Here is a 24,971-nt window from a genome sequence, read left to right on the forward strand (position 1 = left end):
TTTTAATCTAGAATTGGTCCTTAGCAGACACAATTTTCATATTGACCTAAGACATGAAGAGTAGGGAAGAACAAATCCTGAGTCATACTACTTGACCAGTGCTAAGATCAGGATTAGTTTTGTGAACTAGTCTACCTAACTAGTCTAAAACCGTAACAGTCTCTCCTATTTTCAGCCTTATGAAGAATAAAGAAAGATAGCAGTACAATTTTGAGAAGAATAGACGAACCTAAAACATTTTTGTTTCTCTCCTTTAGTTTTATTTTTAACCTAGGATCAACAATTTTCAGTCAAATGACATGGGTTTGTTAGAGTGAAAGTTTGAACTCTACTGCCTTATTACATGCAGGCAGAAGAACACCCTGCAGGCCATGTGATTGTCATATTTTGTTTATAGATATAATCATATTCAGCACTAAGTGCTGTTGTTGTGTATTTCCCTGTACTGTGTTCGTTTGTTAAACAGGGCTTAGGTTCAGCATTTTAAAAACTTCTATCAATTATATAATAGCTACCACTGGAAAAGAAAAGGCTTTCTGACTTCTTTAATGAAATACAGTGGCCTACAGCAAAGCTTAAAAGTTATTTAATGCAGTTATGGAAAACATCAGAAGTTTTTTGAGTCATTTTCTTTTACCATGTCACAAGAAAGGGAACTAATGGATTTTGAATCTGTAACTTTCAAAAATAATTGACTAATTTCAGTGTTGATGGAGTCTTTCAGTATTAGATAGAAGACATGAGGCCTAGAAAAGAAGAGAAATCAAATACAGATTCAAATATCTTTATGATCTGGCTGCCTGAAGGGAAGCTCACTGTCAGTGTGAGGTTCCCAATTTTTAATAGTTCACCAATCATGGTGCTTAAGGCTGATGGTGGTTATGGCTGTCTCTCTTATAGTTCATCACATCAGTGTAATTTTAATTTATAGTTTTCGTCATAAATCAAGATCATTATGGAAAAATGGATGCCCCTGAGTCATTTATATCCTCGGTGCATACACTCCATAAATGTGAAAGCTTATGCATCTTATTATTTCTAAGAGAATGTTAGAAATCTGTTATTGTAAAATCTCTTTTTTATTTTAACAGAACTCTTGTGCTCCAGTGAAAAACAAAACAAAACAAGACAAATAGATCCCAAACCAAACAACAAAACAAATACAAGTGAATCCTCTCTTTAAAACTCACTGTTTTCACTTGAAACACAGAATCAGAGAAAGGCCTGTATTCAAAGCAACCTGAAAGATCATCTAGTTCCAACCCCTCTGCTGTGAGCAGAGTCACCTTTCACTAGACCACGTTGCTTAGAACCCATCCAACCCAGCCTCAAACAGCTCCAAGGAAACATGCAAGGGTTTTATATGCTTTGGATTGTTCTTAAGGAGCAGTATCGTGTAAGTTGACATCCACTCCAGCATTTTAACTGCATCAGCTAAATGTGTGATTTTGAAATCACCCATAATTGTGTCTGCCTGAAGACTCATCAGAAGAGCAAAATCATTAACTTGGAAGAATATGGATTTAGATTTACATATTTCTTTCATAATGGAGTCTTTAAACATATATTTTCGTAGATCAAAACAATGTATAAGCTTGAAATGTAATCAGATTGTTTCAAATTGTATTTTAAAATATGTGGCTTTTTTTTAAGTCAAATATTAGATTTTAAAGTTCTTTCAACATTTCTTTTTCCAACTGGTACTTAGCTTTAAAAGCAGAGCATTTTAAAATGCATTTAGAGGATTTTAAAATAAATGTTCAGAGAAAAAAAGAAATTACCAAAACAAACTGAATGGGTTTCTAAGGAAAGGAACTCAGGAAGTCATTATCAAAATTTTAGGACTGGAACTATTTCCATCTACTGCCACTGACAAAAACCACCAGTCAACATCTATGTCTAGTCTAGCCCTTATAACACATGCAATACAGAACACAGTTTCTAAGGGTGAATTCATTATTAATCATAAAAAGAACTTGATTCAAATTATAAGTGCAAAGAAAAGCAAGCTTGTTTCTAACAACTTTACTTGTACAGACATTACATGGTTGAGAGCTCAAATTTGCTAAACCCACACATCTGTAGAGAACTTTTATGTGTTACCTGGTATGCAAAATGCTGTTACAATATGAATAAAACATAACTTTTGCAGAAAAGCTACCTTTGCCTGAATTTTTATTCATCATATAAACCAGAAGTTTTTTGGGGTTTTTTTTGGAAGAAAGCATTTTAACTTCCCTGAAAATTAAGTTATCTTTTTTCTACTGATAATGAAAATTATGAAAGTAAACAGAAAACACTGACAGTTAATGTATCATCAATGAGCAGAAATTCTAAGGCAGTTATTTCTTTTCTTCCTTTAAAATCATATTAAAAGTTTAAAAGGTCTGGTTGTTTCCAGTATATTAAGATCACTTAAAGTCAGGAAACCTTGGAGAGTAAAAGGACTTTACTAAAACAGGTGTGAATTTACATGGTCAGATTCATCAGACAGTCAGGTTCTTTGAGATTATTGTTGGACATTTCTAAATATTTGCTTTCAGAATTTCCTTGTGTCTGTCAAAGACTGAGATACCTTATTCAAACTCAATAATCATGCAAAAATTTTAATTTGGAAGATCGGTAATGTTTCTTAATTTATCTACTATATCAGCATTGTCATGCATTTCTTTTGTAAGAATTACAAGAGTAGGACTGATCAGTAGTCATGAAGTGCCTGTATCTGGAAGCTATAGTTGCTTCAGAGGAAATTTAAAAGGTCAGTTAGCCTAAAGGAGAGCATTGATGCTGGTTTCTTCATGGAGACTTCAGTGGCATTAGAGCTAGAAGGGTCCCTGCAGCTGGTGAAGCCTGCTGAGAAAGAGCCCCTTAGGGAGTGTGATGCAGAGTCTTTATCCAGCCACTTTCTGCCCAAAGGGAAACCAGCACTGAAAGGAGAAAGGAACAAGTCTGAAGCTTGACAAGGACCCTGCAGAGTCAGTGAAACTTTGAGGAGCCAGAGACATCAGCAGAGCAACCCTGAATTCTGAGGGTGGTGGCCAGAGACAGACTGGGGCTGGCTACCAGATGAGAAGACACAGCCCAGACAACAAACCTGCAGCCAAAATATGATCTAAATTAGCAAAGAGCATCTTAAGGAAAAGGAAAATTGAACAGTAGGGGGAATGAGGAAATCAGAAATAGAAAAGAGAAACCTTTCAATTAAGTTATTTAAATGGAAGATATGTTCTAGTTTGTCTTACAATAATTTTCCAAGGGTTGAACTGTACTAAAAACCTGATACTTTCAAGATTTATTTTTCTGACAGGAAAAATGAACAGATTAATAAAAACGATAAATTTTCTGAAGCACAATACCAGCTGCATAGATGAACATAATCATAAACACATCATAGCTACAACATGTTACCACACAATTTGAGGAAGAAATATCTGTAAAAACCAGGGTAGAGGTATCTACACAGGATATTTAGCTTACAAATATTCACTAAAAATCATAGTTACGTGTATCTTCATTAAAAGTAAACTAGAGGAGAAAGGGTACAGGGGGGAAAGTATTGTATTTTAAAAGCATCTCCTTTAAAGAGCAGCAGGGTAAAAATTGTTCTGCCATCTTAATGCTGCTTCACTTTCAATAAACATAGATGTTTTCACAGAAACTAATGAAAACATCCACTGTGTTCCCTATGATTCATTGGCAATCAAAAGCATTTCCTAATTTGCACTATGATGATCTGGAGTATTGACAATCATTCAAAAAGATGGCTTGGTTTTAATATATTTTGTCTAGTGAGAGGAGGCAACAGCTTTGCCACAGCAGATCATCATCTGTCGTAAATGCCATCAGCACCTGCTAAGAGTTCAGTGAGCGTGCAGGAGGAGTGAGCTCTGTGTGCCTGCTCACATCCTGGCCCGGGTGAGCAGGGGCTCTGCAGGAGAGCAGGGGGTGGTGGAGCAAGAGCAGGACCCTAACACAAGGCTGGGAGCAGAACCTCACACTGCAGGGCACTGTGCCAGCCCACCCGTGTAGGGGGATAGAATTTAAGAAAATAAAGATAGTGTAGAAAGTAATCTCACCCCTAAGGAGTTGCAGCTGGGGCAATTATTAAAGATTAGGAGCAGGCCTGACTTTAACAGGCCACAGCTGTAACCAATGAGAAGAAGAATGTTATAAAAGAGTGGGTTGGCTGGTTGAGAAGGGAGCTGGAGTCAGTTGGCTGCTTTGTGAAGAAGAAAGAGTTGGTGGTCTGAGGAGCTGTCCATGAGAAACACCATGAAGGTATGGAACTTTTGTGATAAGGTGACAACAGTACGGAGCCCCTACAATAAGATGACAATGCACCTGTATCTTCACAACTCCACATACTGGACAGAGCCTGCCTGAGAGCTGGAAAAACCAGTTGCATCCAGCATGTGAGCTCATGGTGGTGGAAAAAGAGAGCCAAGCAACATTCAACACATCCTTAACTAATGAGAGGTAATGAGGGCATGTTAGATAAATCCTTTCCTGTTAGATTTGTGGTCAATGTGGTTAGCACAATGTGGTTTCAGCAGTATGAGTACCCATAAATCCACTCATATTTCAGAGTTCCCCTGAGTACATATACATGAGGCAGAAATAATGGGACTGAAAAACTACTGGCTTAATGAAAAACTTAGATGTCTAAGGGGACATAGAAAAAGACAGATCATAAAGGAACTAAAATTGAAACAAAATTTTCAGCATCTTTTTTGATATTGCTATATAACTGTTATGTTAGTACTAGCATTTGTGCAAAATGTGTGTATCAGTCTTTGAGTTAATTTAATAAATACTAACATTTCAGAAAAATGTAGCAATTATCAAAATCTCAAATATATTCATAATAGTTATGATAAGAAACTAACTGTAGTCTTTTCCAGAAATTAATGTTTAATATTAAACTTGCTTAAGCATTTTTTTTTCCTTTCATGCCCTCCAACACACAGATATCAGGTTAGTGAAGGGAAATAACACTGCCACACAATCTGCAACACATGGCTTCTTTTGGTAAGATTTTTTCTATTTGGACAGAATAACTAAATAAATGAGTCCCTGACAAGTAGTTACAGATATTAAATTGTAGATATGCTATAGTGGTTTAACAGCTGTGGATGAAAATGGGGAGTTATCATATGTGGTCCTGTGGATAGCACTTAGATAATTATTGCAAAATAGTCTGAACAGGAGAATAATTTGTAAATATTTACTACGCTATCTTTGTAACTCTTCATCAGGAACCTCTCACATGGAAAACCAGAGATATTTGAAACCTTCTTTTTGTGGTTTTATTGAATTCACTGCATAAACTTACTTTGGTGTATCTAGTCATCAATTCACACTGTTGCCCTTCTCATCAGCCTTTAGCAAAACAATATTGGTATTTGCAGAGGTACCCAAACACCTAACACAAGTATATTGCATATCTAATAAGGAAAGACATTAAATTCATTTTTCTTCTTCTCTCTTTACATGAAGACATCTTCTTCCAGAAAGTACTTTGGACCCAAAAAATTCTGAAATTAAACCTTGATGCCTATTTGTCATACAAGTCTATGTAATATATCCTCTGAATTTTGTTAGGACAGCAATTTTCAACCCAAATATAATTCCATGCACAGATGGAATTCAACTACCCCAAAACTTACAAAAGCAATTAAGACAGCAATTAAAAACACCATCTAATGATGGGTAAATTGTGGCTTTTTTTTTTTTTTGTTCCTTCTGCTATGAAGTAATCAGGGGCAATACAAATCCTAGTTATTCATGTAGAAAAACACCTAAGTCTCCCTTTATATTCAAGGAATATTTTTATTGCAGTAGTTCATCATCCCTATGTTTTAACTAAATCAAAAGTGGTTAGAATTCAAATTTGTCTTTTATGAAATACATTTCCATCCTCTTATATTATTTGAAATACCTGGGCAATTTACCTGTCCCCATAATTTTGTCTTTTTTTAAAGGAAAAGTTATTATTTCCTTGCCTAGTTTATTAATCTCTCTGAGGAATAACAGATATAAAATGATTTGAAAATATCATCTGAAGGAGCTGATAACTACACAACCCACCTGACTTGAAAATATAAAGAATTTTATTCCGGCTATTGTGCAAGCTTTTACTGTCTTCTCAAGAACAGTGGTGAAGTGCTTTTTTCTGCCAACTGACAGAGAATAAATAATATTTTTAAGTGTTTACTAATTTGAGTATTAAATTATTTTATTCTCCAATGTCAGTATAATAATTTGATTTGTAGAACGATAGAATCATTTAGGTTGAAAAGACATGTAAATCTTCAAGTCTAACCATTGGCCTGACATGGTCAAATCCACCACTGAACCATGTCCCTAAAGGCCACATCTGCATATCTTTTCAATACCCCCAGCAATGGTGACCACTTCCCTGGGCAGCCTGTTCCAGTGCTTGATTACTCTTTCAGTGAAGAAATTTTTTTCTAATGTCTGATCTAAACCTCCCCTGGTGCAACTTCCAGTAGTTTCCCCTGTCCCATCACTTCTTTCTTTCAGGTAGTTGTAGAGAGCAGTAAATTCTTGCCTGAGGCTCCTTTTCTACCTAACAGAATAACTAAGCCCATTTCCCTCATTTAGTTCTCACAAGACCTGTGTTCCAGACCCTTCACTAACTTCATTGCCCTTTTCTGGACATGCCCCAACCCCTCAATGTCTTGTAGTATTCAAGGGGAACTTTATTGGTCTCTACAACTACTTGAAAGACAGCTGTAGACAGGTGGAAGTGAGTCTTTTCTCACAGGGTGATAGAAATAGTTTCAAGTTGCGCCAAGAGAGGTTTAGATTTCATAATAGGAAAAAATTCTTCCACTGTAAGGGTGATCAAGCAATGGAATAGGCTGCCAAGGGAAGTGATGGAATCACCATCCCTGAAGATATTTAAAAGACTTGTAGATGTGGCCTTGGGGACATGGTTTAGTGGTGGTCCTAGCAGTGTTTGATTGATAGTCAGACTAAACGACCTTAGAGGTTTATGCCAACCTTGATGATTCTATGATTCTATCAGCTGCAGCCTCTCCAGGGCCAAGTACAAAGGGACAGTCCCTGCCCTGGTCCTGCTGGCCTCACTATTTCTGATACAGCCAAGATGCCATTGGCCTTCTTGGCTGCCTGGGCACACTCCAGCTCCTGATCAGCTTTGTCAACCAACACCCCCAGGACCTTTTCTGCTGGGCAGTTTTCCAGCCACTCTGCCCCCAGACTGTTGGGGTTGTTGTGACCCAAGTGTAGGACTCATCCCTTCACCTTGTTGAACCTCATGTAATTTGCCATGGCAATCAATCCAGCCTGTCCTGAGTGCTCTGCAGAGCCTTCCTACTCTGCAGCAGATCAACACTTCTGCTCAGCTTGGGTCTTGTGTGCAAATTTACTGAGGGTGCACATGATCACCTTGTCCAGATCATTAATGAAAACATTAAACAGGACCCACTACTGATCCCAGGAGAGCACCACTTGTGACCAGCTGCTAACTGGACGTAACTTCATTCACTGACATCTCTGGATGGCTTGGCCCTCCAGCCAGTGCTTTACCCAGTGAACATCCAAGCCATGAGCAGCCAGTTTCAGCAGGACAATGCTAAGGGAAACACTGTACTCACGTTTAGATGAAGTTGATTACTCCACTGACCAATTACTTTGTATTCTGTACTCTTGTTGGTGATTTGATACTGAAAAATATCATAGCGTCCAGGAGCATCTCCATTTTCATTGAAAACAACAGGCGTTCCAGCACTCCCTGAAAAAATATAAAAAGCGATAAATGCCTTTAAAGGAATTTTAAAAAATATACATTAGGGAAAAAAATTCTAATTAGAAATTGAACAGGTTCTTCATAATGCAAATATAGTATGATAATAAATTCAAAAACCTCCCCAAAACAAAATGTATGAGATTATCATCATCACAAAATCTACGCTATGATTCTATGAAAATAATTTTAAAATACAATCCTTTGCTGTCTTTTTCTTTGGTTGTTTGGTTGAGGGTGTTTTTTATGTGTATTATAGAACATTAGGAAATTCTAGTATAAAAGAGAAATGAAGAAATTTTTTTTGACATGAAGAAAGGCAATTTAACTTTAGGATGTGTATACTTGGCAGCAGGCAAAAAATAGCAATCTTGTAATAAACTACGTTAAAAATTTCCCAGTTAAGTACAAAAATATTGCTAATATCCTCAACTTAGGAGCCAATACTCATAAAATACCTTGAGATGCAAATGTTTAAATTGTGTTACAGTACGTATGCTGTTTCTAACGCTGACCACCTATGAAAAAGTATTTTATCAAAATAAATTAAGTATATCAACTGTGCTTGTTGCTCTCTCCTCTATACATGACACTGCCTGACAGAAAAGGCCATTGCTGAAGCTGTCAAAAGTTATAAATCGACACTGTTCTTATTCGATCAACAAAATGTTCAAAGATTGAAAACTACACATCTACCTTGGCAACCAGACCAGCCAAATTAGAACACACTTTGATGGATTCCCTCAAGGTGACATCAAGGACCTGCACTCCTGCAGAGACCTTTCAAAAGCTACTCACCTTCCCCAAATTTTTATTTAGATGTGAATCATATTTACCATTGAGGTCCATTGAAGAAAAATCCAAGTATGCTAATGTTCTATTTCAGTGACTGGAGATGAAATTTATCTTTACTGGGGAAATAACCCAAACCACAAAAAAAAGCCCCCACAATGTTTTCATGTTTCTCCATGTAAACACCCAAGAAAAGAATAACCAGTTCACAGTAAATTCCTACACTATAACACATGTTAATGTACCACCTAGAGGCACTAAGTCCACTGTGAGTGGTTTCCAGAGAGTGAAAAAAAACGTTTGAAATTCTGGGTACCTATCAAGCAGAAATAAACTAGTAGAAGTAGGAGCAGTCTACACACTCCAAGATTTCAACATAAATTCTTCTTGTCTGTCTGTCTGTCTCTCTCCTATAAAGTATTTTGTTCTCTAAAGCATTTTGTTTTGTATAACAGCTTTCATATAAAATTGATATCCAGTGAAATAAACAGTGTTTTGAGAGTGACAAGTGGCACATTAAATACTGTGCCAATTTGACAGTTCTGCCAGAAAAATTCTGGCTGCAAAAATTGGACGTGAGCAACCATGGAAGAAGAGTATCAAAAATTATGTGTGGTAAAGACTTAAGACCCCATGAAGATAGAAGAGACTCTACAGAAAATTTTGGAAATATCTTCATGCTTTGCTCCCAATTATTTTGACAGAATGAAGGGCAAGAAAAATCCCAGTCTACAATCTTTCAAGCAATGAAATTATTCTTCACTGCTCACACAGCAGGTTGATGCAATAAATTTCTTCCACCCAACAAACACATACTCAGCTGTTGTTCGTTCATAGTTATGGAGGTAACTTTCAAAACATTACCGTATAGCAACAATAGAATTCATCTTTTTACTCAGCAGCCTTTGAAGCCCTCTTGGAAAAACAGTCATTTTTATGAACAGATAGGAAATGTTCTTGGTATACCTTAAGACCAATTGGAACTTAAAACATTATAATGCTCAGCAATAAGAGTGTGAGCCATATAACATATGGCTGGCTTTAGAAATATCTTCTGGTGGTTTTGGTTTGGATAAAGTTGATTTTTTTCACAGTAGGTTGACTGGGGCTCTGATTTGGATTTGTGCTAAAAACTGTTGACAACACAGAGATTTCTTTTAGCTATTTCTGAGCAGCATTTACACAGAGTCAAGGTGTTTTCTGCTTTTCATCCCATTCCACCACTGGGGAGGCTGGGGATGCACGAGGAGTTGGGAGGGGACCACTCAGGACAGATGACCCCAATTGACTCAAGGGATATTCTCTACCATAAAACATCACGTTCAGCATATAAACCTGGAGAAGAAGGAGGAAGAAGGGGACATTTGGGGAGATGGCATTAAGTCACTCTATGTCTGATGCTTTCCTGGGGATGACTGAACACCTGCCTGCCCATAGCATGTGGTGAATTAAGTCCTTTTGCTTTGCTTATGTGTGCAGCTTTTGCTTCACTTATTAAACTGTCTTTATCTCAACCCATCTGTTTTCTCTGTTTTACCCTTCCAGTTCTCTCCCAGTTCAGCTGGTGGGGGAAGGATCGAGCCTGTGTGATGCTCAGCTGCAGGGGTTAATCCACAACACACGTACAAAATGACTGACTAGTCCAAACCAGAACTACCTTTCTTTTTTGGTGTAGTGCTGTTCTCAGCTAGAGCACAATAGCATCTCATGCACAATCAACAGGGACATAGCAACTTGCTACATTCAGCAGCTTCTCCAACTGAGTCCAGCAAGACTTTTCCCATGAAGCGGAAGTCAAACAACCTTTGTCAAGTTAATAAAATCAGGCTTGCTAAAAGCTGGAATAAGTCACAGAAGATTTACACTCCCTAACACTGAGAAAAAAACACTATCTCTTTGTTAAACTACAGATTTTAGAAAGTACAGTAACAGCCACAGTGCCTGGTCTAAAGTATATTTGATTGTGTTTTAGCAATGCTGCCATCACTTGTATATTCTGTTAACAGGGAAACTATTGCTTTAATCCATGTCTTATTATATTCAGATTCCATTGTGGAATAAAACATTTAATGAACTATAACTAGGAGGTACACATGACTGGATTGTGGTGATAAACCATTAGCTGCATAACCAGGAAAGCAAAGTTAAAGGCTTTTGAAGAAAACCTGTGGATTTGACCAGTGGTTTCCAAAATAATGACTGCAAGATGGTAGCAGAAGTCTTGAAAGTGTAAGGACGGAATGAAAATGTAAGGCAAACTAGATGCTTCAAGGTTATAAACAAACTACCAAGGGTTAATTAATATTCTTTAAAAATGTTAACCTCATCTGAAGAAAAATATACCCTGGTGAATGACCTGAATGAAGAGTGCATCTGGGAATGGAGAGTCCTCAAATTGAAAAGGTTTTCTAAGAAAATACACTTTGTTGGATAGTTCATCAAATTAAAGTGCATACTTCTGTGGAAAAACTGATTAACACTGTAGAGAGAGCAGATAATAAACCATGTGGAGAAACACTGTAGCTGACCATAACAATTAATCTCATGTGAGGAGGCAACCTTGGATTCAGTGTATGGCACTCGAATAAATGCCATGGAAGTATACAAGTGTCTCTTTTTGTGACAACTAGATATGCAGAACTGAGCACTCTTGGCATCTGGTACTGCCACATAGACTCTATCATTGCCATTGCAGGGAATTGCATCATAGTTCAAGTTTAAGACAGAATTTAAATGCTCCTCTTGTTAATCATTGAGGTCTACCAGCAAAATTTAAATTTAACACACTGTAGAGAGAAAGTAGCACAGAATAGAACAAAGACCTGAGGTAGTGAGCCAGGACTACATAAAATCCAGCTTAGATAAAAAGTACTTTGGGAAACCACAACAAACAGTTGTGTTCTTGAGTAGGGTATTTATACTAGAGAATGAACTTGGCTACCTTCATTTGGGAACCACATTCATTGGAAACCATCAGAGGAAAAATGCTACTTTTGCTTAGGATAAATGTGCCTATATTGCTAGTTTAGACCACCATAGAAAACAGAAAAAGCAGGGTACTTTTTTAGAAACAATTTCACCGATTTAAATTTAAAAAATATTTTTAAAGGAATCATTTAATAAAAAAATTATTTAATAATTTAATAATTTTAAAGCAATCATTTAATATTTTTAAAGTAATTATTAAATTGATCATTAATAAATTATCAATTTAATAATTTAAAGAGAAATGAGGGAACTATGTCTTTGAGCCTTTTCATATTTTATTCTGCATGTAGTTATGTTGCCTGTGTAATTTTAGCACATGAATGACTCTGGTAATTGTATTCAATATGCCACCATTTTAACTAAATTTTTAAGTTATTCTGGATGCCTAGAACAAAACTACCAGGTAGAATTTCCAGACTACATAATAAACTTGGCTAACTGTGGAAAATCATGTGTGAGCTTTTACATTCTTCATCTCTCCTTCATACCAATCTTTTTCAGTTTGGGTTGGTTTGGGTTGGGTTTTTTTAATATAAACACATAGCTTCTAACTTATTTTGAGATCTGTTTCAGAAGTATCTCTTTGCTGAGCAAAGGACTTACAATTTTTAGGTATAAAGTAATACTCTGGTACTGAAAGAAATTCTCCCTCCTCCTTCCCACTTTGCAGCAATCATCATTAAAGAACGCTGGGTGTTAAATTAGCACCTCAGCTAGACATTTCAGAATGTTCCTGTGACCTCAGCTGTTTATGAGCCTTTCAAAATGCAGGTTGAAATAGCCAGAAAAATTATTTAGAGAAGAAAAAATGGTAAAATAGATGACATTTTTAAGTCTGATTCAAGGCTGTGATGGACCCTTTTGAATTTTCAATGCCTTACATAAATATCAAGGAAGACCCTTTCTGATAAGCAACTGTTGTATTTGTGCACTGGACTTGAAAATTCACATTCTTCTGAAGAAATCTTTAAACATGTACCTTGATATTCTTGAGATGCTGCTCAGCAACTACCTAATCCTTCATGTGCCTACTTTGTCAAATTACATTTCACATGATTCTTAAATATCTCCTCTCACACTGCAGACCAGAATATTAGATCCCTGTGAGATTACAGCATGCACTTGGCCAATGCCCTCCAGAGAAATTCTCTTTACATTTCATGAAGTGGAAAAGAAGTAGATTTACTTGTAAACCACAAGTTCACGTGTAGTACTGGCCAAGTGCATATAAAAATGATTAATATATAAAATTTCCTAAATTAAGAATAGCACTGAGCCTTATTTTTTTAAAAAATATTTTAAATTAAATCAACACACTTGGATTCCACTTATATGAAATTTTTTTAAAATTTTATTTATTGTGAGGCCCTGTTACTTCAGCACATTGAAAAAAGTGTAGAAAAGTGGTTGTGCTGATAAGTCTCACAACTGCCATTAACAGAATATTCCAACTCTAATGGGGCAGATTTCATTATAAAGTATGATACCAGATACAAATCTCTTATTTATGAAATAGTTTGTCTATGGATTTATATTAATTTCTTTTTTTAACTTTGAAATTATAATTACTTAAGCTGAGTCTTCATCCTTTAAGCTGTTTCACATAAACTACTTTATCTGCTATGAATCTAAAGAAGGAATCCTGGATTCAAAGGCAGGCTTAGGAGAATGGAAGTTAAGCAGCTATGTAGTGCACTGTAATACAATTAACTGTCTCTTAACTATCTCCTAATTAACTATGCACCATCTCTTAGCATTCAGCTTTATAGAAAGACTTCTCAGATTTATAGGATCAACTCTTATTTCATTAATTCATGCAAATAATTTCAGGTACTAGAAGTAAAGGTTCAGATTTTTTTTTTAATGATCATTTCATTCTAAGTAGGTTTTAAAAGGAAAAACTACTACAGAGATGTATATTAATTAAATTGTTCTCAGGAAAGTAAAAAGAGGGAGAATAACTATTTGAACTTTCAGTACCAAAAGTTCCCAGAGAAGAAAAATGCATAAAGAAAAATTAATCAAGATGTTAGTCAATGAGACAAATGAAATAGAAGGTTGAAATGGAATAAATGGAAAGAGTAAATACAGGCTTTTATAACATTTAATTAAAAAAAAAATTTGAAAATTATAAACAACTAATCAGAAAATTATAAACAACTAGCAAAAGTTAATTTGTGAATGTCAGGCTGTCAGAGAAAGAATATAAAATGTACCAAGCTATATGAGGTTTGTAACAAATGAAGCTGTTATCTATTCAATCTCCACACAGCAGACATTTTAAAACAATGAGCAAAATGAGCAACGTGGTTACTAAAATATAAAATTACAATTGTCTTACACCTATTCAAAATCTGAAAAGCCTTCTTTTCATGCTTACCCTACATGTTTCAGTTCAAGATTAGGACAACAAAACAAGTTTTCATCCAGTTGCATTAAATACAGACCTTTACTGACATTTAAAATATCCTAAGATACTGGATACATCCACACAGATATGCAGAATCTGCATATGACAGAGAATCTGTGCCTTTCTGAGGCAGCAGCTGGAGGCCAGATGGATACCCTGGGGTATCTTAAATGGCATTTGATGCCCATGTTTAGGCAATTTATCTTACTTACCACGGGGCAAATTCTGGCTGTTCATGTATGAACACAAAATAGAATGAGAGAGAAACTAGGAGTGCTACAAGAAACAAATTATATGCAGATTTAGGGTATATGTAATACAAATTGTAGTGGTACCCTTTGCAAGGCTTATGGAGAAAGTAAACAATTTGGTATTGAAATAAACTGATATAAATGAATTCCAGGTCAGGCAGCACAACTTTACATTTTTGAAGCTGATGGATGGGAACTTAGGCTGTGATTTTGCACAGAAGCATATAATTTATTTGTTGTCTTGGTCCTCAGCATAGTGAAAAAATTAAAATTGTGTATTTCTGTGAAAGGAACAGTTCATTCCACTCTTGCATAACATCAGCCAGGGCAAGTACCATAAGCCCATGGTATTTAAAATAACAAATATCAAGTAGAGCTTTATCCTTACAGAATCTATTAGAGCTTCTTCCCACATCAAGCACAGAGATATGCATCATAAAACCTACCCTGAAATGAATAAAATTCAGAGATGAGACTGAACTCTAGCCATCAACAGTATAGGAGTAGTAACAATTTGCCCCATTATTAATTAGTTGGTGTAACAGTGGGTTTTAAAAGTAGTGATCTAAATGCAAACTCTGGTTCATGCAGTCCTTCAGCTATTACTTCAATAAGTATATACAGGAGAAAAATTCATCTACATTTTCGTTGTTCCCTACATTCTCTTCCCCAGAATCAGCTATTGGCCACTCTCAGCAAATATACTTCAGTGGTAACATTTTTGTTCTTACCCTCTAACAAAAAACTCAACCCATAATATAAAAACACAGAACTCTAGCTCCTTCCCTTACAGCACCTTGAGTCTACTATCAGAAAATATGTATACCTGTAATATGACTGTATCACAGATTAAACTTTGAATTCTGCCAGATAAAGAATGAAAATTGGTAGACACCAGTTTGTCACCTGCTATGGTGACACAGAACTGAGCAGGCAGTTTTGTGCCTCCCAGTCTGGACTCAGCTCATTCTCTGCTCAACGAGGCTGTGCCGTGACCTCTCCTCCCAGTGGTGGGACAATGCTGTGTGAATGACCTTCCCTACTCCACTGCCAGCAGGGAGGGGTAGGAGATGTAGCTGAGCTACTTCACAGGTAGGTGCTACAGCAAGGCAGGAATTATCCCTGTGGCCTTGTCAGAGGCATCCATCAATCCTAGGAAAAGAATGTGATGAATGAGGTCTGATGGGGAAGGAGCTACTGAAGAAGAGAAAATAAGCCCCTTTGAACCTTCCCTGCCACCTTAGCTTTGTTCCTTTCACCTCTGGAAAAGAGACAGCTCTGTCCACATGTGGGAGGGGGTTTTGAGGAGAAGAGAGGAGGGAAGGAGTGAGACAAAAAGCTTGCTGTTCCCTACATGTAGCCAAAAAGCTCAGTGCTGCCAGCATATTTGAAAGAATAGTGCTTCTTTTTATTCTGTACTCAAAAAAATCCATAGAGACAGGTTTCATCTTAAAATCTACAGCATATATTGTGAGCCAGAGAAGATTGATTCAGTTTTACAGCTAAAGAATCCAGCAAGTCAAAAAAGCTAACAGGCTCAGGGAACGAATATTGTATGCAATGGGAACAGATCACTCAATCCCCTAAAGATCAACACATGGTATAAAATTCAGCTGAGATAAAGACTACTCTAGTAACATACCAAAATAGTAGCAGGATGATATGACATTATCTAGTACAAGCTAACAGCTTGTACTGAAAGAGGAAGTTATAAGAGGGTGGTTAGGTTTCTCATATAAAAATGTGTGAATAGATGCATAAAGTTTTGTTTGCACAGTATTATAGACTGGTTAGTATCAAATACTCTTTGGTGGAAAATGGTGATTTTAATGTTATCAAGTACATGTGCATATTTTGGTTTTAAATGTTATGGTTGGGCATTCTTTTCTATTTATAAATTTATTTTTCAGCACGAGTAGTAGCAAGCACATTTCTTGTAGTCCCTCTGAGAAGAGTTCATGGTTATGATTTTCCACACAAAAAAAAAAAAAGAAAAAAAAAGTAGCTAACACATATGCTGGGACATAAGTGGAAGTGAAAGTGTGAGGAATCTTTTCCACAAATACAACCACAAGTAATTTTTTAGAATCACCAGAATGAATACACTTTAAGTAGACATGAATTTCTCTATTAAATCAGGATCACCTGCAGACCCCAGCAACACAAGCATGTTATGGGAACATTCCCAGATTAACAGGGTTTTCATACCATTTCTGTTGTCATGATTCCTCTGGAAAAAAAAAGAAAAAAAAACTTCTTTCAAGAAGCTGTGGCTATATAAAGCCATTCAAAGAGATCAGAAGAGATTGAGGACATTCAGGACTGTCCAAGATATTATGCAACTTTTTTACCTAAAACTCTAGGAAACACAGAATAATTGTCTTCTGACCATAAATCATTTGTTTATCTCATTGTATGCAAGGACTCACCAGGACATATTTGAGAACTACATGGCATGAAGTGCTTGGGTGCACCCTGCCCATATCTGTCTTCACCATTAACTATTGTGACATACTGAGGATCCTATTTATCCTACTCGTCCCATTTTTCCTGCTGTGTGGCACTGTTTGGTTAGGGTTTTGTTGTGCTTCAATCCCCCTTCCTTTTATTTTTTGGGGGGCAGGGGAAGGTTGTTTTTTGGTTTTGTTGTTTAAGATGGGTTTTGTTGGTTTTGTTTTATTACTCCCAGAAAGATGTACTTATTTCAGCGCTGCTGACTGCATATTTTTGTCAGGTTTTGGGTAAGAGCCTATCAAGCTGACAATTGACAGAGTGCCTTTCAGATGATACCAGGCTTTTCTCATTAGCTTGCATGTACTGAATATGAGAAGGCAGAGATGTCCATTTCAGACTCCAGTCTGAGCATTTACTTCATGCCAGGATGAAAACATACCAAGCAGATACACACATACCTCTGTGAACTTCAAGAGTCAAAGGATGCCAAAGAGAAAGTGTTTTAGATAAGGAAACAACTTTTGTTAATACTAGTAACTCACAAGAGCATCTTAAGAGCATCTTAAGTCTCAGGAAAGAAAGATTTCTTCCCTTTCAACTCCAGAAGAATCACTCTGCTATGGAACCACAAGAGAGATGGAAAATGTGGAGCTCAGTGAAAGTTGTGCCCAAAAGGTAGTGGGGCTCATACAAGGATGATTAAAGAAAGCCACACACTGTAGGAATCAGTGCAGACTGTGATGTGCAAGAACTAGTTAAGCTGCAAGGGCTGTCTGCAGAAAAAGTGGGGATCTGAAGAGCCATCTATATTTCTAGGTGCTTTTGGACAAATGTTTTTAGAGTTTGTCCAGCCTCTCAAGCAACTCCTCTGTGTTAATAGGTTCCTGAGGCCAGTGAAAAGCAAATAAAAGTTCTTTGCCTCAGGTAACAGCTTCCTGGGGAGTGAGGCAGCATCCTGGTGAGTAAAGATAACCATCCTTAGAGTAATTGTAAAAATGTCAAAAAAAAAGGGAAATGGTCCAGCTAACAGGCTTCATCCCCGATACAATGATTGCTCTGCCAATGCCAAGAGAGCTTTTATTTGTAATTTTGCTCCTCTGTCTCCAGGCACTTGGAAGTCCTAGACCATAGCCATAGTTCTCAGATATCATTACTGACATCTTGGCATTCTGTTACTTCTTTACTAAGCCTCCATTATTTTTCCAGATATGATATATTGCTAGAATAAAAATGAACAGAAAACAAGCGAACAAAATCAGTGTCACATAATCATAATTGAAATAATGGATTGCAGAAAGAATGAAGGAACGAAACAATTTCCTATTTAAGGCATATATGCAATGTAGCTATTTTACCAAAAAAATCCAATACTCAATGTACAAATCCACAACCAAAAGCAATTAGCTATAAGAATGTTCTGAAAGCACATAAATAATTTAAGATTTCTCAAACAAGACACATCTGCATCCTTAACATTGTCTCATTGGGATTGTCATTATGTAACAGACATTAGTCTATTAACATTTAGTTAGCAGACACCTGAAACTTAAATGCCATTTTCTTCTCTGTCTAACCAAGATTCACATGCAGCTTATTATGACCAATGTACTCTCAGTCACCCACGAGGATAGTTCATCTTGCTGAACAAGATCCTATTTGACATTGAGCCATTTTCTGTTTTTTTCCTGGAATGCAATCAGCTGTGTGTTAATTAAAATAATTAAACAGGTTAAAAGTATATCAGGGCATTTCCTAATATTGATTTCTATCACTTGTCAGGGATGAAACCCAACCTTCCTTCCAATGCCTTAGCTGGGGCTTAAACTCTGAGAGTTAGTGAGGACACCACTCTGAAGAGGAGCTGTTAAATATCCATAAACCATTTTGTAGCTTGATTTCTTTTGTGTAGTCTACATCAAAAATGAACTAAGTCACACAACTGTACACACATAAGCACACACAGAGCTGCAGGCCACGCTTCAATTAGCACAAAAAAATTGGAGAAGCATCAAGCAGAAACATCACTCTCAGAATCATAGCTTTAAATTTTACAAAGTATCCAAGGTAAAGTTATTTCAGCCTTATGACCTTGTCATGTCTTATTCTCTGATGTTTCTAGAATGCAAAACCATCTAATACAATTCACAACAAATGTTTCGTTATTCATTAAAGTATTACCTTGTGCCAGAAGGAAGGAAAGACTACAAAGCAGTTACTGAGAAGCCTGATGTGCAAGTAAAAAATGCTTGAAATTCCTGAGTCCTTCAAGTCTGCACAGCAGTAATTAATGTACTGGATTCAAAGGATAGGTAATTTATAGGATTTTGCTATCTTGTTTCTTTGCAATTGCAACAACCATTAGTGAGCAACTGATGTCCACTGAAAATTTACTCTGTTGCCATGGTTATTTTAAGGCAATTGTAAAGCTACTAATCGCCAAAGACATAAAACTATATTAATGCTATAAAACATTTAAGAAGTTGTTTTGGTTTAAAATGTTTTACAATCCGTTTATGGGTCACAGTTTTACTGAAAAGCTGACTTAAATTTGGAAGTAATTGAAAACACCTATAACCTATATACTCACTCCCATGCTTCCCATTTTTTTAAAAACCCTACTTTAGAGATCATTCAGACTATCTGGGAGGTCAGTCCATGGAATCTTTCAGTATTAAATTTTCAGAAACTTATATACCAATGCCTATACTAATTTTTATACCTTCATGGTTGCTGTGGAGGAGTATAACTGGACTTTTTTCACTGAGTCTTGCCTAGGATACAAGGTTATTCACCTGGCTAAATGCACCATATTTGAAGCTGTTGATATCTAGGGCAGTAATTTACTTTTATTTAAGACAAATGGGGACAATTTTTTAATGGGAAAACAAGTCTTTATTAGAAGAACTGTATATTCTCTGAACAGCTGATCTCTCCATTCAAGGAGACTGGTGATGAATGTTCTTCAGTGAGATATTTTTTTACAGGTGCTATTCTGTATTAATATTAGGGAACACAGGCCATATTGTTAATCCAGTAAGACTTGAGGCTTCACATCTCAATCTCATCTACTGGTATGAGAAATTCACATTCCAAAAACTGTCAGTAGAAATAACTATTAGTAGAATAATAACTGTCAGTAGAAATAATAATATTTTTAGTATTACTGAAATTTTACAGCTAATCTCAAAAATTTCATTTTGGATCCCAGATACTAAATTCATGTAATGAGAGAGAATCTTTTTAGCTTGCTTTAAAAAATTCTGAATTCTCAGAACCATGGAGAAGAGCTTTCTTTTGCAGGCAAAATCCTAGTCAAAAAAAAACCCAGATGGTGCAAAAGAAATTCTCCAAGAGTATTTTTAATCTTAAATTTTAAATGTTTCTTTAGGGACCTTGCTCAAGACATCTGAATTCATGGTATTGGAACATTTAGTTATACTAAGTGATATTATGAAAAATGGTAACCTTACACATCCTTCAAATTTTGGCATTATCTTCCCTATATAACTTAAATATATAATGACTAAAAGTCATATACATCAAACAATAATGATTTCTTCCTTCAGTATCATAAGGAAGACAGTTAAATTCTATTTAACTAGATAATTAAATTAGGTTTGCAACTGATTTTCATTATGGAAAAAACTACAAAAGTTTAAAAAAAATCTCAAACCCAAGAGATATATTTTATAGATATGTTGTTTGGCTCAAAATTTCCAAAAATAAATCTTTCTAGTTTATCACTGTACAATGAGAGTAACATAAAAACATATGTCCACATTTTTTTATTTTGCAACTGTTATCAAGGTTTTTAATATTTAATATGCTGGTTTGGTTTGAAGTCCCTAAAAAGATACTATTTTCACAGTTGGGCAAACCAGACACCATTCTTCTTTGAATGCATACTCAACTATAGTAATGACACTGTCCTGATTACCTGCTTGCCACAAAGGGATTGTTTTTATCTGATTTAAATGTCAGCCTATCGGAAGCTCATGGAGAACAGGGACCTGTTGAATTGCCAAGAGATGAAATCACACACCTTGAGCTGGCAAAAGACATGCCTGGCAAGCAGGCTGAACCCAGCAATACTAGGTTGAGAAAAAGACTCATACACGAGCAGAAGTTAAAAATGAAGGAAAGAAAAAGAGCATCTTGCTTCTGGTGCTATTCAGAATATCAAAAAATAAGCTTCTAGAACTCACTTGAAGGTAGTTTTAATTGGTTGTCAAATTCATATGATTATGCCTAGGTATCCAAAACCTAAGATCATGGCATTTAAAAATAATTCATAATCTAAAATTTAGTACCTAGATTCAGTCATAGATTCAATGCAGTTGTTGGAACTCATGTAGCCATAGTTTCTCAGGTATTTAATATAAGCAGAGTTTTGCCAGCTTGTGAAGTCTCAAATAATAGCCACAGAAAACAGCATTGTGTGCTTGCTTACCATCACGGACAAGTCAGATTTTTTAAATGTCAGTAAACCTAGTGTTCTCACTGATAACTATGATGCAATATGAAGATCTAACTGCTACCACTATTTCAAAGACCACATAAGCCCCCTAATTTGCTAATTGTAGCTCTACCTGCTTAAAATAATGTAATCATTCTTGCAGGTGGTTAGACAGGTGGTTAGAGGAAATACTGTTATTGCACTAGGTACCTGGCAGACATATACTGGAAAGGGCCTTGTGTAGATTCTCATTTCCTTTTGCTGTTTCTCTGTAAGAAAGTTGGACTTCTGTTGCCCAAAAGAGTAAAAATCAATATTGCCTCTAGAAGTATTTAGAGCAGAGCAAATCCCCTTAAAAAGAAAAAAAAAAAAATCCACATCTTGGTGTGATTAAAAACACAGTAAAAGGCAGGGTAGTGAAAATTGCTGCTTACTATAGCTTGAGCTACTGCAATGAGACACAGCCCGTGTTAATTACTACAACTTGAACAAGCTCCCTTCACAGTTACATCTGTGTATTTATAAGGTAGTGTTAAGCCTTATGGGAAGATTTAGAATTTTATGATCCCATTGTGTAAAATACAGCAACCACTCTACATAAACTGTGTTTGAGATTTTTAATTCTATTGGATGAATCCATAAAAAAAAAATACTTACAAAGACAGGACTCTAGATGCTGATCTTACAGAAACTGCCTAAGAGTTTCAAAAATTGCTTCAAGGAAGGATCCTATCCAAGAAAAAGAATACTTTGCCATTACCATGGTGTCTCAGAGTTCTGCTTCTTTCCCTTAAAGTAAAAACTCCAAAACTTTGGCCTACTCAAATATTGCTGCTTTCTATGCTCATATCATACCTCCATTGGAGCAACGGCTTTATTACACAACAAAACTCAAATTAGAAAAATAAAAGTATGACTTTTTATTTAGGAAAATATTACAAAACCTTTTCAGATTCTTAATTCTATCTCTGCAGTTATCTGGAGCCCTTTCAGATTTGTTTCTTTTGAGGATAAGTTGACATATGAAACATTTAGTTGCAAACATTAGTTTAACAAAAAAGTAATGCACATAAGACCCTGTTTCCTTGAAACTCATCTGAATTTTTGCTATTTCTACAGTCCAAGGAAGTATTAGGTCATTTCCTAGCTGATCGTCCAAACTCATCTAGGCAGGAAAGCCTGGAGGAAGGTATCCCTGAGCTTCTTCAGAGGTGCCAACACACCCACTCAGTGCAGTGCATTGTACCTTGGCAGCACAGCCTCCACAACCAGCAGAGCTTCCTCGGCACCACACGGGGTCAGGGCAAGGCAGCCATGTGTCACAGTACTGCATTCTCACCTGGACTCTCATCTCTGAAAGCTTCATATGCAGTTCTGCAGAGTTTACATGTTTATTTTTCTGCAACCAGTGTGAATCCTGCAGGTATAAAGGTGCCAGACTGAGAATGTTCACCTTTCTTCACCCTCCTGCTTGCAGTGAGAGTATATGCATTCACATGCCAAGCTTCAGCTGGAGTGGTCTCACCTGATGTTTTTGCAAGATCATAACTCCTACCTGCCTGATATATTTCACATTTTGCCTTCTATCGCTCTTTCTGTCTTTCTCACAATGAAATTTTTTGGTTTATTATTATAAAATCTTGTTCTGATCATTGCACTGTTTTAATTTCTTGTTGCTTGTTTCTTTAGGTTGAACAAAATCCTGTAGTGGAGTAGAGCTCAGCTTCATAAAGAGTTCTTCAATAAATATAAATACAGGTAATCACCAAAATCATGGTGAGTTGGTTTCTTGGGAAATATTCTCCTAAAATCCATCCATCTAAACTGATTTCCACTACCTGATAATCTGATGGACTTATTTGAATGAAAAGAATCATGTTTATTGAGAAAAGCAAAGTCAATAATTTCTGATAGATGATGCACAACCTTTTGAAAAGTCTGTCCAGAAAACAATTTATTCACAGCATCATATTTATAAATTGTGTCCAGAGGTTAAACAATTAAAGTTGAAAATAAAAAATATAAAACCCCAACCAAACCAAACCAAAACAACAACAACCAAAACCAAACCAAACAAAACAAAACCCAAAGTGCAAAAAGGCACTTGCAAAATCTGGTCATTGAGAAGATTTTCTTTACAGATATAATCCAACATTTTAAAAAGGCTTCAAACTTTTTTATACAGACTCCCCACAGTTACTGTAAGCTCTATAAAAGAAGATCCTAATTTGCTCCAGTCAAGCTATGCATGAGAGCTAAAATCCACCTGTACACCATCTGTTTCAGGATTGAGAATGTGAAGTAATGAAGAACATTTAGAAGAGCAGGATAATGATTCAAAACACCATGAAGAGAGCGTCACAGTATCCATCTAAGTCTATAATGATCATTTCCTAATACAGTGACCTAAATCTAAGCAGTGATGCATGGTAATATATGAAAACACAGTCTTTAGCACCTGCAGCAATCCATCTCGCCTGTGATATGCTGCAGGTACTTGACTCCAAGTCCATTTAATTAACCACATTCTGCTTATCTAAATATTCCCTCAGTGTTCATATAAACTGTTTATTTCTTCCATATCAAAAATTTTACTGGCAAATAAGGAATTTTTCCCATTTACTTCTGCTGAAAAAATTTCAGCTTTTTTTCTGTGAATTGTCATATAATGTACATGTAAAGTACAAAAATGAAATATTCTTTTCCAGAATTGATTTACATCATGATGAGAAAAAATACTCTTCAGCAACATATTTAAAGTTTAAAGGTCTCTAAGTTTAATAGTACAATTCAAACAATAACCAGATTTGAACTTAGGATGTTATTGTTCAATTCATATTTTCTAATATTCCTTGATTCTTTTTTAATCCCATAGTAAAAATTTTTAAAGATAAAGGAATACCAATCAAATGACCCTTCATACCAGAATTTAAAAATAGATTTAAAGAAAAGTATTTATATTGAGAAAATTATCAATCAAAACCCCTTTTCAATGAAAATCTTTTTGTGGCTTTTCATTAAAAATTCTCAAATTTTTTTTCAGCGAAAATCTAAAAAGTGTATGAATTTTTTAAAAAGTGTTTTATCAAGATTACATAAATTAATATAAAATTGTGTATATTTAAAGAAAAAGAAATCTATTTGAGTTAAGACTGGATGCACCTCAGAAAACAAGAAAACAAATCTCATCCTTATATGCTCAAGTTTTCTAGACCAAACTGAATTGCAGAAGGTTGAGCTATCTTGGAGTAAGCAGAATAAACTTTGGAAGATTTCTTGAAGTACACACATCATCTAACCCCCCAGATATTTACTTATTAACAATTTTAGAATCATTAGGCAACTTGTGTGAACTTTTACCAGAAATTAGTACACAGAATAGAGACATGAAACTCACGGAGGCCATTTTTCTGGCCTTCTTATAGTACTCAGGGAATGTATTATTGAACTGTGAAAGATGTTTGTTAGTTCCTATGACAGTAACCCACTTCATATGAATGTCACATGTACCATATTCTGCAAAAAGTAAAAAGGAATGAATGAATTTTCACTCTCCTGGTGTTTTGCAATATAATGGAAGTTACTCAAACAAATCCCTTTTCACCATAAGAAAATATAAGAATGACATGGACCTGTTGGAGTGAAGCAAATCCAGAGCAGGCCATGGAGATGTTCAGAGGGAGAGCACCTCTCCCATTGAAGACAGCCAACAAGAGAGCTGGAGAAGAACATTTAACAAGGGCATGTGACAGCACAAGGGAATGGCTTTAAACTGAAAGTGGATAGGTTTAGATTAGAGATTAGAAAATATCTATTCCCTGTGATGCT

At 35.9% G+C, this 24,971-nt stretch overlaps 1 protein-coding gene across 7 annotated transcripts in view; it reads right to left on the bottom strand.

Annotated features, from left to right (window-relative positions):
- The window catches only part of GRM8 (glutamate metabotropic receptor 8), a 315,531-nt gene that overhangs the window by 58,777 nt on the left and 231,783 nt on the right, over nucleotides 1–24,971 (bottom strand). For all 7 annotated transcript variants that reach the window (XM_071423785.1, XM_071423779.1, XM_071423786.1 and 4 more), the window contains one exon: nucleotides 7,644–7,780. In XM_071423785.1, the coding sequence (XP_071279886.1) occupies nucleotides 7,644–7,780 (137 nt within the window). The remainder of the gene's footprint in view (nucleotides 1–7,643; nucleotides 7,781–24,971) is intronic.

This window comes from Agelaius tricolor, unplaced genomic scaffold (assembly GCF_023055355.1).
Source record: "Agelaius tricolor isolate 1412-34295 unplaced genomic scaffold, bAgeTri1.0.p SCAF_3, whole genome shotgun sequence".
Classification (NCBI taxonomy): domain Eukaryota; kingdom Metazoa; phylum Chordata; class Aves; order Passeriformes; family Icteridae; genus Agelaius; species Agelaius tricolor.